The sequence below is a fragment of the Xenopus laevis genome, chromosome 7L, assembly GCF_017654675.1.
Source record: "Xenopus laevis strain J_2021 chromosome 7L, Xenopus_laevis_v10.1, whole genome shotgun sequence".
Classification (NCBI taxonomy): domain Eukaryota; kingdom Metazoa; phylum Chordata; class Amphibia; order Anura; family Pipidae; genus Xenopus; species Xenopus laevis.
Window position 1 is genome coordinate 62,355,078 of NC_054383.1, and position 20,787 is coordinate 62,375,864.

The 20,787-nt window shown below is 43.0% G+C and overlaps 1 protein-coding gene across 5 annotated transcripts in view; it reads left to right on the top strand.

The window, feature by feature from the left end:
• The window catches only part of capg.L (capping protein (actin filament), gelsolin-like L homeolog), a 65,563-nt gene that overhangs the window by 27,914 nt on the left and 16,862 nt on the right, over positions 1-20,787 (top strand). The window contains exon 1 of one of the 5 annotated variants that reach the window (XM_041569078.1): positions 19,998-20,702. The exons of the other annotated variants lie outside the window; for them this stretch is intronic. Coding sequence (XP_041425012.1) covers positions 20,208-20,702 — 495 coding nt within the window. The 5' untranslated portion in view covers positions 19,998-20,207. Of the gene's footprint in view, positions 1-19,997; positions 20,703-20,787 lie in introns of those variants that run through there. 5 annotated transcript variants of the gene reach the window in all.

Consider the following 20,787-nt stretch of genomic DNA (forward strand, 5'->3'; position numbering starts at 1 on the left):
TATCACCTCCTCATTTATATTAGCTTTTAAATCCTACCTAACAAACAGACATAACCCTCTTTTCTTTTGCCTCTGTCCCTATGTGTAACTCATTCAGCCATATTTCAGCAACACCAATCACATTATATTTCCCCTTCAGTGCCAACACCTCCAACTCTCCAATTTTACCACTCCTTGCATTTAAAAACATACATTTAACCCTTTAACTGCCAGCTGATTTGGTCACTTTCAAACAGCTTTTTTAGTTTGAGGCCTTTCCGGTTGGGGGGCTTTCAGTTTACCGAGGTAAACAATATATTTTTCAGGACCTAAGCTTTCAAAAATATACAAGAATTTTGATACAATTCTACTTTTGTATGATATAGGCTTTTTAATGTCAAAAAACAGTAAGTAAGTAATTTTTCCATAATATAAACACATGTAGAAGAAACATAATTTACTTAATGCATGAAAATACAACTGATTTGACAAGTCCCATGGCTCCTGAATGAACAAATACCAAATTTGTATAGTTTTATAGAGATTTCTTATATAGGTTAAAAACTCCTAGCAGTAAACTACCAAAATTACAAAGCAGTGCTCCAGAAACCTGCATACTCCAGATTTCAAGGAAAAAAATTCCACTAAAAGTAGGTTTACCCTAGCAAACCATACATTTTTGCAGATTTTGACGAATCAAAAATAAGTCTTTCTACTTCAAACTACTCAGTCAAAACACTTTCCTAAAGTTACAGGGTTTTATAACATTTTCTGACATTCACCTCAAAGATTTCATTTTGCGGCATTGTAGCTCTCATATATCATTTGGTACAAAGATATATTATCTATATTAAAGATATGAAGGCCAGGGGGTCCGCTGAACAATTTGATGCCCACTGTGCATAGGTTTACCTAAGAATGTGCCCCCAAAAGGAAGACACCCCATATGATATATAATTTCTGTCATTCCACATACTGCAAAATCAGCACATTTACTGAATTTTATGTGGAGTAAAGCTAGAAAAAAGTATGATAACCCCAAAAAGAACAGCAGAGCCTTAACTGACATTTAACCTACATTTTCTTTAATAGAGTGTAAAATCTCAGCAAGTTTGTTTTAATTTATCACTTAAACAAACTATTGCTTAATTAGGAATTAGTTGCTGTTTGCTGTTGAGTTTTCCTTTGGATCAATAATTAGACACCTAGTATCACCATTTGTATTTCTAAGATATCTAGTAGTTTTAATCATATGCTGCTATTATGAAGAAGATTTAGAGCCATATATCCTGTCCAATTTATTGCCCATAAATGTCAACTCCCAGCACATGCTCTCAAGAATTGAGGACCACTGGTGTATTCACTCTGACCCAAAGGATGAGCTCAATAAACTCAATATGTATTCACTAGGTATTTATAACAATGCTATATAACCCTTTAAGTGCCAGCAGAATTTCCAATTTCATTTGCACTCAGTGCCACCCATTTTTGAACATTTTGTGCTCTCTCAAATCAGTGGCTTTTTCTGGGGTGGATTTTTAGTTTACCTAGGAAAACTATACTGAGTTTTTGTGTATTTTCAGTTCTGGAACAAGATATAGAGCTCTAAATACAAACAAAAATGAAAAATTGCTATTTTTCATGATAAAGGGATTACATACAAAAATCAACTGATTTGGAAAGCCTCCATTGTCTTGAATATGCCAATACCAGATATGTATAGTTTATTTCTGACTTCTATACATCAAAAACTCCTAGCAGTAAACTACCTAGAATATGGCATACTTTACATTCCAAAGCCAAAAAATCCTGGAACAGTAGGTTTACCCCATGAAACCATACATTTTTGAAAAGTGCACATTCTGCCAAATCTAAAATGGGTAAACATGTCTTTATACTCCAAACTACCAAACACCAAAGCTTTTCTGAACTTAGCGATTTCCATAAAAATGTATGGAAATTCTGAAAAATCACCTGAAAACTTTCCTTTAACAAGTGTGTATCTCCCACATAGCATTAGGTATCAAGAAAAAACATTCTAAATTTGAATGCAAGGGGTTCACTAAAAAGTTTAATGCCCATTGTGCATAGGAGTACCAAAGTATCTGGCGTTTAGAGACCCAAAAATAGCTCAAACAAATTGTCTCTTCAGCCACTGAATAATCAACACATTTACTTCATTTTTTGTAATGTAGAAACACAAAAAAGAGAGCTCTCTGGTGCTAATTAAACAGAGAAATCCCTGTCTAAGGTGTGTGAAAGTGTTGACCCCTTGGTGGGTGAAGATTTGGAAGAAGTTGATTATCTTTACTTAAAGTCGATTTTTATTTTGACTCAAATGGTGAGTGATTGCTAGTCCAAATCTCTTTACTTCCTCTAGGCTACAAACTCAATGACAGATTCCCTACCCCTCCTCTGCACCTGGGTATTAGTTTCACTTGCATTTTTCTGCTGTTTCAGCACAAATTTATTGCTTTTTGTAAATATTGTGTGGGTATTTTTATTTTGCACTAATTAGCTAAAGGTAGAAGGATTTATAAATATAAAATCTTCCAGCAGCAGTGCAGATTCCAGACAATTGCTCGCATTAACCCATATCCCCACCAAAGCTTTTTACCCTAATATTTACTTTTTTGGTGATAAATAGTATTAAGCTTTCTTTTTTGGTTATTTTCTGAAATAATGGGAGGGAATAAAAATGACTATTACAAAAAAATGCTACAGGGTCTTAAAGGTAAAGGACCTGGAAAACCTGGCTGTAGCTCTGCAAAAAAAGCACCTGTTGGAGCCCATGTCAAAAAGCCCCACTGTTGCTGCAGCCAATGTGATAAAACATTTGCGCAGGTGGTAGCTACTGCCAGCAACCCAAATCAAGTCACTGCTGGGGCATAAAATGGATATAATAAAAGGTTAATTTAAAGGTGAGCAATTCCTTTTAAAATCAATAAGGATATTGATGTAATCTGCATTGTAAATGCATGTTTTCTAACTATTTTATTCTCATATAAAATTAAACTACGATTTATCAAGAAATTAAGTGTGACTGAAAAAGTTTTGTTAGGAATGAAGACAATCAGACAGTCCAGGTTAAATTTTTAAAAAGGCAGATTCAATAAGTACCTGATACTTTATGCTGCTCATACAAAAATCGTAAAACTACGATTTATCAAGAAATTAAGTGTGACTGAAAAAGTTTTGTTAGGAATGAAGACAATCAGACAGTCCAGGTTAAATTTTTAAAAAGGCAGATTCAATAAGTACCTGATACTTTATGCTGCTCATACAAAAATTGTGTGGACTCTGGAGTATAAAGTGGGTCCAGTGAGCGGGGGAGGGTGCTCTTGATGTGTGCCATCACAAGTCTCTCGAAGCATTTCATAATGACCGGGGTTAGTGCAACAGGGCGGTAGTCATTCAGGCAGGTTACTGAAGATTTCTTTGGCACTAGAATGATGGTGGTGGACTTGAAGCATGTGGGGATGATCATCTGGCTTAGCGATGTGTTGAAAATGTCAGTGAAGACGTCAGCCAGCTGATCAGCACAGTCTCTGAGCACACGACCAGGAAGGTTGTCTGGTCCGGCAGCCTTTCGTGGATTGACCTTGGTTAAGGTTCGCCTCACGTCAGCCGTGGGTAGACAGATGACTTGGTCGGTGAGAGGAGGCGTGGCTTTCCTCACAGGCTCTTTGTTTAGCTCGTCAAACCGTGTGTAGAACTTGTTCAGTTCCTCTGGGAGTGTGGCGTCTTCGCCGCTGCTGCTCCGCACAGGCTTATACTGTGTAACAGCCTGAATGCCTTGCCATAAGTTGCGTGAGTCTTTTGAGTTGTCAAAATGATTTTGAATATTCAGTGTGTACTCCTGCTTTGCTTGGCGGATGGTTAGAGAGAGGTTGGCCGTTGTTTTTTTAAGAGCGACTCTGTCCCCTGATCGGAAAAGCGGCATCTCTCTCTTTTGCCGTGCACGAACCTTTGCTGTAAACCAGGGTTAAATAAGTTCAGCCAGTGTTTTTTGTTTGCCAGGGAGCATTACGTGCAGGCTAAGCACAGGCAGGCCAGCCGTCAGCATAAAAAATATTATGCGTTCCACATCCGCACCGCTCCACAGCCTCAGTAACAACTGGGCAGACACAGACCTGTTGGCTGCTGCTCTAAAGTAGTGTGCTGCAGCTGTCTGCACTTACTGAGCTTACTGTTATAGTTATGGTACAATATGCCTGCCAGCTGTATATCGGTCACTAATCACCAAACCCACACAGTGTGCTCTCCCACCACCCAATCGCTAAAGGGCCTAGGGCCCACCAAGGCCAGGGCCCATACAGTTTACCCTGAAATACTGCTGTACAACTCACACAACTACAGCAAAGGAGAAGCAGGTCAGGTCCCTGGCTTCCCTCTGTCACGGGCAGGATACCTGTTACAGGGCTTGCTGCGTGTTCTTTAATTTATTCTTTAATAAAGCAGCTGCAGTATCTGCTGGAGGCCCTGTTCTTCCGGCTTCCACTCGTATTACATGCTGAGCACGCTGTGACACTCACACAGCACAGCAGCAGCATGAGAACAGAAAGAATTGGGAGGGGCGGAGCCACAGTGGGAGATAGGATGGAGGAGCATGCATTAGAGTTTCTGAGGCAATCAGTGCTGTGTTCCACATACACTCCGCTCTGGTCGCTCGCAGTCTACCAGAAACTTTACCAGGATCTACTGGTAGACCTTGATCAACGTCCTGGGCACCAATGGCATAGAGGCTTACATAAAGGCTGCAGCTGAAGTGGTGGGCCCCTCTGCAGTAGTGGCATCCAGCAAAATGTATGGGAAAGCCATAATCTCTCCGCTGGTGCAGAGGGGCATCACAGTGTTGGGGGGGGGGGCGTTATGTCCCTGTAGAACCCCTAGAAGGATAAGGCATAAAAAAGTCTTATCTGATGTGCCTCCCTTCCTGCAAGTCCAATTATTTCACCCCACCTGCAAGCCCTTGGGGAAATAAGGTCAAATATATCTAAAATTCCCTTGAGATGCAAGGAGACTAAGACGTCCTCTTTTTTAAAAGGCAGGTGCAACTACTTGGTCTTGAGGTCAAGATACTATTGAGGGACCCTTCTGGGTTCTGTTTGACGGGGTGCTATATAGATTAACATCACAGAGGAAGTGAGGTGCTTCCTTTACAAGAACATATAGCACACTCGCCAAAGTTGCCTCAAAGGGCAAATTAAGACAACAGCCCCTGTTCTTGCCCCAAGTACCTCAAATGCAACACCATGTCCTGCTAAGGATATTGTGGCAGGCCCCTCAAAGGGGGCATCCCCTTCACAGGACAAACTGAAAGTAGTTGTTACATGACCCACATGTGGAACCTCCAAACCTCCTCCTTCTTCATTGAGGTTATCTAAGGTTGCAACCTGTCTTTCACCTGAAGCAAAGGAGAAGGTGGAGGAATGTTATTACATCCACCAGTGTTAAAGTTGTTACAACAACAAGCCAATTTATACCTGTTATGAGCGGGGGTGCTTAAGATTATAAAACCTGTTGGGGTGGGAGTAGTCCTTCCTCTTTAGATGACATGAAAAAGAAGAGGAAATTTAAATACAACCGGTACCTGGTACCTGAGGAATGAGCTATTCGTGGTCAACAATGGAGCACCCCCATCCAAGGGCAAAAAGACCAACAAAACATCTGCTCCTCATTTGGTGAAATTGTCTAGCCCAAGTGCTGGACTCAGTCAAGCAGTGGCAGACAGTGCACTCTCATCTCTAGACCCAGCAGGAAATAATGATCTGGCAAGCCTCAAACATGGGAACATGGGTCTCCCCACAGAATCTGGGGTGCAGCATTTTCCTCCAACACATTTGTAAGATCTTTCCCTGGAGTATAAAGGGACACCTTATGAGACCCCTGCAAGGTGGGCAGTCAGTGTTCCTGAGGTGCGGAGCTTTGGAAACTACAGCCAGCCTTACTTTTTAGTGCCTCAGAGTATTTCACTCCAGGAATATTGGGATGACCCCCACATAGGATCCTGTAGATGAGACTGCAAAGGAGGATGGTGAGGCTGGGGTTGTGAATATGGTTGAGGGTAGCCAGTCAGACTCAGAAAAAACAGCCATTTGAGGTCTACAGTTCATGCTAAGATCTTTTCTCCCATGTCTTCCACTGACCCCCAATGTCATTGCAGTACAGGATGCTCAGGAGGCAATAGAAAGGGCAGAGGCTGACCATCAAGCATCTAAAGCTCCTCCTGTTGAGAAGCTAATCCCGTCTGCTGCTCCGGAGTCTACATGAAATTGAAGGAGCATCTGAGCCATTGCAGGGTCTTCAGATGATAGGTGCTTCTGATCCTACTCCTGCAACATCTTATGGAGTTTCTCAACATTCCAGTGGAGGGATAAAAATATAAATTCCTCAACCAGGAAGAGCTCAGGGATGAAGGAAACATCGAAGAGGAGGTTGACACAGGTGTGGCAAATTATCCTTCGCTGATCATCCCTGATCATCCCTGCTGAGGAAGGTTTTTTTGAGAGCACCTTCGCTGTTGGAGAAGAAGCGCATATGGCTCTGGAGAAGTGGCATGATTTGCCTTTAGTGATCAATTCTGTGAGACTGTACATCAAGGTCATAAAAGAGGCCAATAATTATGGAACAGTACAATATCTCTGTGTCATTAAGTTCCATCAAACGTGTTTGTCTCACCAAACCTCATTAATGGCTTTGAGTATAAGCACTCTTAATACAAACAGCTGCCGGAGGCCTTTTGAAATGCTTCAGGTACTCTTATTTCTACTCCAGAGCTTAAAGTGACCTGGCATCTGGAGTGGAAGGGCAGGGTCTATTTTAATCACCTCACATGGACATCATGTGGGGTGCTCACCCTGTTCTCGGAATCCTTCCAGCTAGAAGTGTTGAGTGCTAACTCTGTCATTCCAGGCCATCTGTTACATCTCTGGGTCTGGGAGTCGAGTAGAATCTGATAAACCTCTATGCCCCAACTACCGGACCAGAGAGGGTGCGGTTCTTTGAAAATTTGTCAGCATATATGGACTCAGACTCAGGTGAAGCTGGGATTATGGGGGTGATTTAAATTACACACCTGATGCTCAAATCCACAATATACCCCAGAAAAGGTTCTCTTTGCCCATGGTTGATGTCTGGACAGAACAGTACCCAAAGACAGATTTCTTCACCTATTTCAGGGTGAGAGATGGTCATGTTCCTCGATCCCAGATCGATAGGCAATATATATCATCTCATTTCACGAGCCCTGACCATTCCCATTAGGTTGGTGCCATTCTCAGACCACAATTGTGCTCCCCTGATAATGTCAGATGCACCATCTCTACCAAAGCTGCTTATTATGACAGGCTCATGGCGCATATGTGCGAAGTTGAATGCAGTTACTCTGAGATATGATCTTGGTTTGTGATATTCTAGCTCTGCAGAAGAAGGGGAACCAAAATCAAATCGCATGCCTTCTTACAGAGGATGGCATCCCCCTTGAGGATCTGGAGGCTATCTAGGACAGAGCCCAGTCCTTCTGTCAGAACCTTTTTTCCCAGATCCCATCTCTTCAGATACCTGCAAGGAGATATGGGATGGGCATCCACTAGTGAGCAAGAGGAGAATAGAAAGGTTGGAGAAACTAATTACTCTAGACAAGCTCTCCCAAACACTCTGTTTAATGCCCCACAATAAATCTCCAGGGCTTGATGGACTGACCATAGAGTTTGTCCAGGTCTTCTGGGATACTGTGGGACCTGATCTTCATAAAATCCAAACTGAGGCTCTAAAGACCGATGAGTTGCCAATTTCGTGTGGACGAGCAGTGTTGTCAGAAGAAGGGGGATCTCTGCCTTATTAAAGGGGAACTATCGCGAAATTAAAAATTGGTAAAAACAATCAATACATGAAGTTATTCAAATGTCTATATATAATGTATTAAAAAATATTTACAGTTTTTAAAATATTGCAGTCATTATAGTGAATCCAGGCCAACTGCTTCTCTCCTACATGCCTCTGGCTAGCTCTGGCGTCGGAGTTGAGTTTCTTTACATAACAACCCCGTCCTGTCTCTCATTGGCGGTCAGAGCTTTTTTAGAGATGTTGGTGTAAATGCTTGAAGTGGCAACTTTTTATTATGGCAGGGGTGAGTGTGAGAGAGATAGGAGTGGCTGGGGTGAGTGTGAGAGTAGAAGGTAAGCATGGCAGGGGTGAGTGTGAGAGTAGAAGGTAAGCATGGCAGGGGTGAGTGTGAGAGATAGGAGTGGCAGGGGTGAGTGTGAGAGATAGGAGTGGCAGGTGTGAGTCTGAGAGATATGAGTGGCAGGGGTGAGAGATAGGAGTGGCAGGGGTGAATGTGAGAGATAGGAAAGGCTGGGGTGAGTGTGAGAGAGATAGGAGTGTCAGGGGTGAGTCTGAGAGATATGAGTGGCAGGGGTGAGTGTGAGAGATAGGAGTGGCAGGGGTGAATGTGAGAGATAGGAGAGGCTGGGGTGAGTGTGAGAGAGATAGGAGTGTCTGGGGTGAGTGTGATAGAGATAGGAGTGGCAGGGGTGAGTGTGAGAGAGATAGGAGTGGCTGGGGTGAGTGTGAGAGAGATAGGAGTGGCTGGGGTGAGTGTGAGAGAGATAGGAGTGGCTGGGGCGAGTGTGAAAGAGATAGGAGTGGCAGGGGTGAGTGTGAGAGAGATAGGAGTGACAGGGTGAGTGTGAGAGAGGTAGGAGTGGTGGGGTGAGTGTGAGAGATAGGAGTGGCAGGGGTGAGTGTGAGAGAGAGGAGTGGCAGGGGTGAGTGTGAGAGAGATAGGAGTGGCAGGGGTGAGTGTGAGAGAGATAGGAGTGGCAGGGGTGAATGTGAGAGAGATAGAAGTGGCAGGGGTGAGTGTGAGAGATAGGAGAGGCAGGGGTGAGTGTGAGAGATAGGAGAGGCAGGGGTGAGTGTGAGAGAGATAGGAGTGGCAGGGGTGAGTGTGAGAGATAGGAGAGGCAGGGGTGAGTGTGAGAGAGATAGGAGTGGCAGGGGTGAGTGTGAGAGATAGGAGTAACCATCCCGGCTCAAGCAGGAGGAGTACTTTTAGAAAGCTTCAGTGACGGTAAGAGGCATGGGCCTCATGCAGAGGGGAGATCCCTAGGAGCCCATAGGCTGGCATAGTAAGGCGGGAAAACCAAGCTTCCAGAAACTGAGCGCAGAGCCTTAGGGTAAGGCCAGACGTGGCATTTTTGCGGCGTTTTTAAAAAAGAACAGCCAGGCGTAAATACGCTACTGTAACCACACGCGACCGTCAACATGCGTTTTTCATGTGTTTTTCAGCACGTACGATTATTTTCCCAACATGCACTTCTCAGTGTTCTCATTGAATTTGGACGCCATATTTAAAATACACTGCGTATTTACGTACAGTGTGGTTTCAAACGTGCAGATCCCATAGAGTCTATTGATTTGGTAGTTTCTTGATGTATTGGCGTTTCTGCTAAAAAAAAAGCCAATACTGGCGTCCTGTGGTGAATTTCAGCTTGCAAGCCATAGTGCGTTTTCCATTAGTTTCAGTGGTAGTGCAGTTTATGCGTATTTACGCCTGGCTGTTCATTTTTAAAAACGCTGCAAAAACGTCACGTCTGGCCTTGCCCTCAGGCAGCACTGAAGGGACACAGGCAGTACTAATGGGCTGTCTCCTGTTCCCACAAGTAGCACTCCAGACTCTTGCTAGGGTTGTGCATGGCCTGGGCAGTGAGTCCATTCAGGAAGGCCCTCCTAGTCCAGCAGCACCTGTTCCCAGATTGCTTCTTGGGCCAATTTGTACAGAGCGTATCTGCTACTAAACCTGAACCTTATAGCCCTAGTTCAACTTGAATGGCTGCTCCATGGCTATGTTTCTGAAGCAAACACCCCAGTTTTACAAGGGCCAGGGCAACAGTACATTTATTAACACGTCATATTTTTATATTGCTGTTCCTTTAAAACACATTGACACCACAAAAAAAAATGGGAACACACAAAGATACAGGTTTATACACAAAAATTACTGGGAGACTAAATCATACACAAACACACTGTCACACAAATACATTTATAGACAAAAATAGGGTGATTTCAGACAAAGGTGCTAATTTGTACCAGTTCAATTACCCATATTTTGCACCTTTTAGTAAGTAGCCTGTTCAAAGTGAATTGCTGGCTGGTTGTTATTGACCTACAGAGACATATGCAAAATGTAAGGTGAGGTGCAATGTGCAAAAAGTAGGTGCATGATACCCTGATTTTTTTTATATCTGTACAATATTTACCAAGCTCTGTCCTGCCTTTGATCTGGGAGTATGTAAAAACCTCATTCTGACAATAATATCAACATTTTCACACTATAAAAGTATAACAGCCTTATTGTTCTCAGAATGAGATTCCAGAGAATGCAGTTGGTGTGTGGTTGCTTTGAATTCAGCTTGAAGAGGGTGGGACTTTGCTAGTTGCTACGTGACATCACAGTGGGGATATAGCCACTCCCATTCAGCAATTGCTTGAACTGGCTCTCAGAGAAAGCATTCTAACTCAGTAACTGTGATATTATTGAATGCCTTTCAAAAAGTAAGCATTTCTGTTAAATGAATATATTTGAGAATATTATTATTTTCATCCTATCCATCCACTGGGAAAATTAGATTTTCACGATAGTTCCCCTTTAATAATTGGCGACCAGTCTCACTGCTCAGCACAGACTATAAGATTGTAGCCAAAGCTATCTCACTTAGACTCAAATCTGAGCTGGCAGAGGTGATTCATCCTGACCAGTCATATGCAGTCCCTGGTCAAACAATTTTTGATAATGTATTTCTGATTACATTTTCTGACAACATGTCTTTCTGACTACATTTTGCCTGGAGGACTGGCCTGTCTCTCACTTTTCTCTCCCTGGATCAAGAGAAGGCCTTTGACAGGGTTGATCACCAGTATCTTATAGGCACTCTGTAAGCCTATAGCTTTGGCCCAAAGTTTGTAGACTGCCTGAAAACATTGTATGCCTCTGCAAAGTGTTTGGTTAAAATCAACGGGTCTCTGACTGCACCTCTGGCTTTTGAACGAGGAATTCGGCAAGGATTACCTTGTCAGGACAACTGTATGTACAGCCCTTCCTGTGTATCCTAAGAAAAAGGCTCATGGGGCTGGTGCTCAGAGAACCCAACATGAGGTTGATTCTTTCAGCATATGCTGATAATGTAATCCTTGTTGCCCCGGACCTGGTTGATCTGGAATGGGCACAAGAGTGTCAGGTGGTCTACGCTGCTACCTCATGTGCCCGGATCAACTGATCAGGCATTCTGGAAGACCCTCACAGGTAGACTGCCTGCCTTCTGATTTTCGTAACATCTCCTGGGAGACTAATTTCATTAAATATTTAGGCGTCTACCTGTCAACTGAGGAGCCCCTGTCTCAGAAATGTTTTGAACTAGAGGAGCATTTTCTGACCCACCTGGGAAAGTGGATGGGTCTTGCTTTAGAAGTGCTTTCTATGAGGGGGAGGGCTTTGGTGATCAACTCTGGTACAGGCTGATATGTCAGCCCAACCCATTAATTCATTGCTAAGATACAGACACAGTTACTGGACTTTCTCTGAATGGGAAAGCACTGGTCTCTGCAGGTGTTTCAAGCCTACCCTTGAGAGAGGGAGGCCAGGGAGTCGGGTGTATATAAACTAAAGACTAGGGTCTTGTAAGTAGGTATTTCAGACAGCACACCTTCCGTCTCCAACATATACAGACATACTTGTACGCAGATCCTTCTCCACAGTGGTGTACCCTAGCATCCAGCTTTTATCACCAGGTACACATGAGGTATGACTGGCAATTGTTTGTCATTGAACCCAAGGGGTTCATAAGAAGCCTCTCACCACTGCTGGCTTACTACCAAGAGACTCTAAAGACATGGTCTCCATGTTAAGGCAATGAGTCATTCAAGGGAAAGACATTCAAACTGAGCACCTACTTTACAATCTGTCTCTAAAGATTAGGATATCAGAATCCACCAACATCCACCATTGTCTTTTGCTGAGCTCAGTGAAGTTGGGGATCTCATTGATTTTGAGAAATCAAATTGGGTGGAAGCTCAGGCAGTTATGCAGCGCATGGGATTTCTCACTAATAGGGATTCAGCCATCTGCTCCAGGAGATCACAAACACCATCTCTCCTGACTCTCACACCTTCATTGATGGGGTTTAATATGCTGGAGAGCCATTTCCACCTTGGAACTCCCCACCTCCAACCATAATAATAGCACCCAAGACTCGTCAATCCCCTCCTCCTTCCCCCAACTTGAGCCAGTTGGAGAATTTTACCTTGACATACTTTCATGACTTGACATGACAAGGAAGATGCTGTACTCCCTCATGCTCCACACTGTACACTTCCTTGCTCTTGTCTGCTGCTATGATACCATCTGGAGACGAGTGCTTAATGACGATGAGAGACCTCAGTGGCGAGCCTTTTATTCGAGCTTGGTGCTCAGACCCACTGGAGACTTGAGTTGGAGAGTACTCCATGGTGCATTGAGCATGGGAGAGTACTTAGCTCGTTTTACAGACTCCCCATCTGCTTGTCCATTCTGCAGTAAAGGGGAGTCTGTGTTTCATGCTAATTTTTGCCAGACTGCAACCTCTTTTGACTTTTTTGAGGAAACTTCACCAGCAGTTCTGGTTACACTTTTCCCCTCATGTATTTATTTTTGGACACCCGGTATCCAGAGACAATTGAGAGAAAGACCATCACTCCAATTTACTTCCTCAGCTTCAGCCAAACTAGCCATTCATAAGTCTAGGAAGCAATATTTGGAAAGTGGGAATCCTCTACCAGCTGATGTCTTGTTCTGGGTGCTGGTGCATTCCCGCATTCCAAGCAGAGTACACCGAGGCAGTGTTTGCTGGTCAGTTAAATTAATTTGCTGACCAGTGGGCAATAGATGAGTTACTTTGATCAGTATCCCTAGACTTGGTCTCTGCTCAGACAACCCTTACACTCCATTAGGGATGTAGCGAACGTCGGAAAAAATGTTCGCGAACATGTTCGCGAACTTCCAGACAAAAATGCGAACGGTTCGCGAACGTCGCGAACCCCATAGACTTCAATGGGAAGGCGAATTTTAAAAGCTAGAAAAGACATTTCTGGCCAGAAAAATGATTTTAAAGTTGTTTAAAGGGTGCAACGACCTGGACAGTGGCATGCCAGAGGGGGATCAAGGGCAAAAATGTTTCTGAAAAATACATTGTTGACACAGCGCTGCGTTTTGTGCTGTAAAGGGCAGAAATCACACTACGTCACTCAGGTGATGTTTCTGGACACGGAATGTGAAAAAGCTCACACAGCTAGGTGGCACTTGGTTAAAGACTGGGCAAACAATGCCTGCAAGGGCATCATATACAGTAGTGGATACGGAATATATTATTGCTGCTTGAAAAACGTCACTCAGGTGGTGTTTCTGGAGACGGTATTATTATTGATATTTAGACAGAATGTGAACAAGCTTACACAGCTAGCTGGCAGTTGTTTGAAGAACACACTGGGCAAACAATGCCTGCAAGTGCACTACTATTGGTGCACTACTATGAAGAACAGCAAACAGCACTGGACACGTTAAAGAACAGTGAGATAAGTAAAATAAAAAAATATATATATATTAAAAAAAAAATTACTCTGGTTGGTGCTGAACTACTAGGAGCAGCACACCAGTCCCACTCCCCAACACAACTAGACTAATAGCACTGGGCTCTTATAGTAGCAAAGTAAAAAAACAAAAAAGAAAATAAAAGCAGTCCTTACAAGGACTATTGGGTTACAGGCAGCAGATGAGAGATCAGCAGCAGTGCCCACAGCAGCTACATACAGAGCACTGCAGTAGAAGGTAGATTACTAGCCAGCAAAGCTACCTAACCTAAAATGTCCCTCAAATCCCTGCAGAGTTCTGTCCCTACAATACAGAGCAGTATCAAGTAGATTACTAGCCAGCAAAGTTACTATCAACTGTCCCTCAAATCACTAACAGCTCTCTCCCTACACTAGCTCTTCCAAGCACACACAGGCAGAATGAAAAAACGCTGCAGGGCTTCAGTTTATATATGGAAGGGGAGTGGTCCAGGGGGTGTGGGGGTGGTCCAGGAGGGAGAGCTTCCTGATTGGCTGCCATGTATCTGCTGGTCTGGGGTGAGAGGGCAAAAATAAGCGCCAGCTAAGGCGAACCCAAATTGGCGAACGTCGCGCGACGTTCGCGAACATTCGGCAGACGCGAACACCCGATGTTAGCGCGAACTAGTTCGCGGGCGAACAGTCCGCGACATCCCTACACTCCATATTTAAGTGCATTTTAAATTAAGTGAGAGTTGTATTTTATTCAGTTAATTATCTCCTTTATGAGCAATCACCTGCAATTTGAATAATTTATCAGTTACTGAATAATCATACTTTACAAACAACGTCTATTTAAAAAAATATACGTTGACCCCCCAAAACCATATATTTTTAGAAAGTACACATTCAGTCAAAACTAAATTGGTTAACCATGTCTTTCTACTTCAAATTACTGAGTTGCAATGCTTTCCCAAAATAGTACTTTTTTGATTAAATACATGAAATACCTCAGCTTTCATGTCTAGCATTTTATCTCCTACATAGCATTAGATAACAATAGAGAGCATTCTAAATATGAATGCAAGGGGTCCACTGAACATTTTAATGCCCATCGTGCATAGGATTACCAAAGTATCTGGTGTTTAGGGACCCCAAAATTAAGTTAGCACATATAAATTGATCAGGAGGTTACTTGAAAAATCAACACATTTACAGCATTTTGTAGGGAAAAACACAAAAAAATATGTTGACCCCCTCAAATGTTTTTGGAAAGTACACATTCAGGTGAATCCAAAATGGGTAACCATGTCTACTCCAAACTACTGAGTCGCAATACTTTCCCAAAATTGTTGGTCTTGATGAAATAGCTGAAAATTGCCTCAAACCTTCTACTTACTAGCATCTTATCTCCCACATACCAAGAAAAAATATCCAAAATATGAAAGCCAGACATCCACTGAACCGTTTGATGTCTGCTGTGCATAGGACTACCAAAGTATTGAGACCCCAAAATGAAGTCAGCCCATACAAACTGTCCAAGAAATCACTTTAGGCACTGAATAAGCTACAGATTTACTTCATTTTTTGAGGGATAAAAACACTAAAAAGTTGACGTTGAGGTACACATTCAGCCAAATCCAAAATGGGTAACCATGTCTTTCTACTGCAAACTATGAAACTGCAAAGCCATCCTGAATGTGGGGTTTTTATGAAGTTTCTGAAAATTGTCACAAAGCTTGAAATTTGCCTCATTATACATTCCATATTTTGTAATATACCAGCATAAAACATCATAAATATGAACCAGGGGTCTTCTGAACAGTTCAATGCCCAATATGCATAGATTTACCAAACTATGTGGTGTACAGAGACCCCCAAATGAAAACAGTACATTTTCACAGCTGACACTCTGACTGCTGCAAAATAAGCACCCGGTATGTGTATTATGTGCCATAAGTCCACCAAACAGTAGGGGGACCTTAGAAAGTTTGCATTGTGCTTCATACAGTTAGGTCCATAAATATTTGGACAGATACCTTTTTTTTCTAATTTTGGTTCTGTACATTACCACAATTTTAAATGAATCAACTCAGATGCAGTTGAACTGTAGACTTTTATCTTTAATTCAGTGGGTTGAACAAAAGGATTGCATAAAAATGTGAGGAACGAAAGCCTTTTTTTAAAACAATCACTTCATTTCAGGGGCTCAAAAGCAATTGGACCAGGGGTTCAAAAGTAATTGGACAATTGACTCAAAGACTATTTCATGGGCAGGTTTGGCCAATTCCTTTGTTATGTCTATCAATGAAGCAGATAAAAGCCCTGGAGTTGATTTGGGGGGGTGCTTGTATGTGGAAGATTTTTCTGTGAACAGACAACATGCGGTCAAAGGAGCTCTCCATGCAGGTAAAACAAGTCATCCTTAAGCTGCAAAAACAGGAAAAAAACCCATTCGAGAAATTGCTACAAAATTAGTAGTGGCAAAATCTACAGTTTGGTACATCCTGAGAAAGAAAGAAAGCACTGGTTAACTCAGCAACGCTAAAAGACCTGGACGTCCATAGAAGACAACAGTGGTGAAGAGAAACCCCTTCACAACAGCCAAACAAGTGAACAACACTCTCCAGGAGGAAGGCATAACCTAGTCTACCATAAAGAGAAAACTGCATGAAAGTAAATACAGAGGGTGCACTACAAGGTGCAAGCCACTCATACGCATCAAGAATAGAAAGGCTAGATTGGACTTTGCAAAAAAAAAAAAAACAATCTAAGAAAACCATCACAGTCATGGAAAAACATTCTTTGGACAGATGAAATCAAGATCAACCTCTACCAGAATGATGGCAAGAAAAAAAGTATGCAGAAGGTGTGGACCAGCTCATGATCCACAGCATACCACATCATCTGTAAAACGGCGGAGGCAATGTGATGGCTTGGGCGTGTATGGCTGCCAGTGGCACTGGGACACTGGTGTTTATCAATGATGTGACACAGGACAGAAGCATCCGAATAAATTCTGAGGTGTTCAGAGACATACTGTCTGCTCATATCCAGCTAAATGCAGTCAAAATTATTAGGAGGAGTTTCATAATGACCCAAAACATACAGCCAAAGCAACCCAGGAGTTTATTAAAGCAAAGAAGTGGAATACGCTTGAATGGCCAAGTCAGTCACCTGATCTGAACCCAATTGAGCAAGCATTTTACTTGTTGAAGACTAAACTTTAGACAGAAAAGCCCACAAACAAACAGTAACTGAAAGCTGGCAGACCACTAATAAGAAGGAAACCCAGAATCTGGTGATGTCTGGTGATGAGTTAAAGACTTCAGGCTGTCATTGCCAGCAAAGGGTTTTCAACCAAGTATTAGAAATTACCATTTTATTTTGTTTTTTAATTTGTCCAGTTACTTTTGAGCCCCTGAAATGAAGTGATTGTGTTAAAAAAAGGCTTTAGTTCCTCACATTTTTATGCAATCTTTTTGTTCAACCCACTGAATTAAAGCTGAAAGTCTGCAGTTCAATTGCATGTAAGTTGTTTCATTTAAAATTCACTGTGGTAACGTACAATACCAAAATTAGTAATGTTTGTATTTGTTTGTCCAAATATTTATGGACCTAACTGTATATGCTTCACATTTCGTAATGTACGAGCATATAACATCCTAAATATGAATGTGCGTAGATTTACAAAACTATGTGGTGTGCAGAGGCACCCAAATGGATAAACAGCACATAAATTTTCTATGGGCAAAAAAACAAGTAACAAAGAAATGCAGAATGCAATAAACCACTAAAGTCACTAAACCACTAAAATCACAGTTTGAATATTTTAGCTTGGCCACATAAGTTTTAAGGACAGAAACAAGCTAGCAATGCCTATGCAGAACTAAAAATGCAATAAAAGGGCTAAATGCAATAAAACAGCTAAAATTGCACCAAAATCACCAAAAATGTAATATTATCACCGAAATAAGGTACAAAAGGGTTGCACAGTGCGGTTAGCAAATACACAATTCAAAATAGCGAAAAAGTTTTTGTCAGGCAAAACACCACAGGATGCAGTAAGAAAAGTGTTGTATGCATGTGTGCGCGTGTGCAAGTATGTGAGTGGTGTGAATGTGTTGGAAACTACCTGAAAATGTAGTGAGTATATGTTAATGTAAATGTGTATTAATGTTAAAATTTTGTGTAAGTGTATTTTATGTGTGTGTTACACTAAACTGGAGTGTGTAGGCTGCAGAACTGTGTCCAAAAAAGCTGGGGGACTCGAGGAGCTGGAGGAAGTAATCTGCTCCGTGATTCAGGTCGGGGGTGTCACTGGGGGGAGGAGGAAGCTCATGCAGCAGCAGGCAGCAGCAGACATGTGTATCTGCTGTACCTATAGGACCCAGGATGATCGTACCCCAGGGCCCACTTTTCCCCCCTGCTTAGATCATTGCCTAAGGGCTTCTGAATGAGCTAGGAAGGGACAAGTGTCTTTAAAAGCCACTCCTCCACGCCGGCCCCTCGCCCCTGTGCCTGGATGTGCTGCAGAATGTAAAATCTATGTTCTGTGGCACTTAGGTACTTTTATCCACAGAACATAGATTCTACATTCTGTAACACTTAAATGGTTAATGGACTAGAACAGTACTGTGTAATGTAGCCACATATAAAAGGAGATGACAAAGGCTTAATGGCTGCCAAATTTCCAATAATATTTACGGGTATATTTATCAGAGTGAAGAGTTAAGTTAGAGATCACCACAGTCTGCTTGAGTGAAAGTTCACCCTTTGATAAATACACCTTTAAAAATTCCATAGAAATGAATAGGAGGCAGTATTTCATTCTAGTGGACTGTGGTGATCTCTAACTTCACTTTTTGATAAATATACCCCTTTGTGTGTACCTCTTTAAAGAGGTAGTGACATTTTCCAATTTTAACAGGAACTTGTCACTATCTTTAAACCAAAATATTAATCATTTTTCCTTGTACTGGTGCCCCCTGCCTTCCCCTAGCACGTATATACCCATCTTCTATATGAAGCAGCTTCCTGAATGATAACATGCTTGGGTACTGTTTACATTTCTTCCATACATACATTAACGTGGCTGATTTGCTTTTTTGCCTTGGCTGCCTTTTATTCCCACTCCAACCAGTGCTTGAATTGGGGCGGGATGTGGCGGGATGGCATCCTGCTACTTCTTTTTTCAGAGTAGGCGGGATGGCACATTTTTGAATACCGGAGCGGTTTTCCCCGGGCTGGACGGAGCTTTTTTTTTTTTTTTTTAGCTCCGTCTATAGGAGGTCTAGCTAGGCTGAGCAGTACAGGGAGGGCAGGCACAGGGGAAGGCTAGAGGGCTACTGGCCACCTGACCCAGTGCGTTAATCACAGCAAGGGAAGGGTATGGAAACACATTGTGTACTTCTATTCATCAAGTAAAACGCTGCTCACACTTTCTACGCTCCGCCATCAGTGACCCCATTGGCTTAGGCGCCTTGCTTTGGCGCTAAACGTGCTGTGATTGGTAGCATGCTTTCGCACGATTACGCCTGCCTATTTTGATTTCACCGGTGATTCAGCAGCATGGGGAAGGGGGCTCCCAGTATGGCTACACCATGTTTACAGGACTCGAGTCTGAGTCTGAAGCTGAATTGTCCCTGAGCCTGGCCAGCACCAAAATCTGCAAGTACGGGGTGACGGTAAGGACAAGCTGGGGATGGGGCCTACGCACAGACAGGAGAGGTGGTGGGATGGATGAGGGCGGCCTATCAAGTCTCTTGCACCAGGGATGGCCAAATGCTTATGTTGCTGTTACACAGTGGCTATGGCCAGGCTTTGTGGCGAGGACACTGGGAATTGTAGTTTGATAAAAAAGTGAATGCATCCTTGTATGTAACAACCTTAGACTGGACCCCTTCTACTATACTAAGCTCTATATACCAACCCACCCTTACTGTCTGTTGCCATTCAAGCACCAAATGGAATCTGCCATAGAGTTCCTCTATCTATATGCTAGTACATTAATGGTAAAGTAAACCATTCCTTTAATGGGGTTGTTCACATTCTAAACACTTTTTTTCAGTACCTGTGCTATCCCACAGTCACACTCCCTTCCCAGAGACTATTATCCAACTGTTACTATAGGCACCATCTCTCCATACTCTACCTGCTATCCCACAGTCACACTCCCTTCCCAGAGACTATTATCCCACTGTTACTATAGGCACCATCTCTCCATACTATACCTGCTATCCCACAGTCACACTCCCTTCCCAGTGACTATTATCCACTGTTACTATAGGCACCATCTCTGCCTACTATACCTGCTATCTCACAGCCACACTCCCTTCCCAGAGACTATTATCCACTGTTACTATAGGCACCATATCTCCCTAGTATACCTGCTATCCCACAGCCACACTCCCTTCCCAGAGATTATTATCCACTGTTACTATAGGCACCATCTCTCCCTACTATACCTGCTATCCCACAGCCACACCCCCTTCCCAGAGGCCATTTTCTAATCACTACTGCTACTGTGAGGAGGTGTTTGGAGAGCTCTGTGGAGTTGTGGCTTTTTCCTAGGCCCGGCTGGGTCTGGGGGTTAGTATTGTAGACACTTCTGCTTTGTTTTTATTGCCTTTCCCCACTCCATGGGGAAGAAGGAGACTATGCCTGCAAGTTATTCAGTGAAGACCCGTTTGGGCAGTAGCAGGAGGGCTACTGATCCTAATATAGAGGTGACCGTGGAACGCACAACAAAGGGCATGGTTTCCTGCTCCATTAAAGGAAAGAAAAAGAAAAGAAAAAGCTGTTCCAGAAGCGGCATGGAGAGTGACTCTGACTCTGTGGAACTGGAGGCTGGTGTTGGAGTGACTGCAGGGAGCTGCGGAGCTACAACAGAGGCAAGCCAGGAGGAGAGAGTGGAGTCTGATGGCTGCAAGATGGCTGCTGACAGTGAGGAGCCTAGGAGTAGTGTGGCCCTGGAGGTTGCAGAAAGTGCTCTGACCAACCAGGAGATGGCTACAGACAACATGGAGCCTGAGTGCAGTATGGCCCTGGAGGTTGCAGAAAGTGCTCTGGGTGACCTGGAAATGGCGGCTGCCAGTGAGGAACATGGAAACCGTGACGCCCTGGACACTGAGCAGGTAATGACTGTGACCCCCATGGGGAAAGCAGAAGTGAGTGAAGGGAATTTTCCCAAAGTGAGTGAGACTGTGATACAATATGACA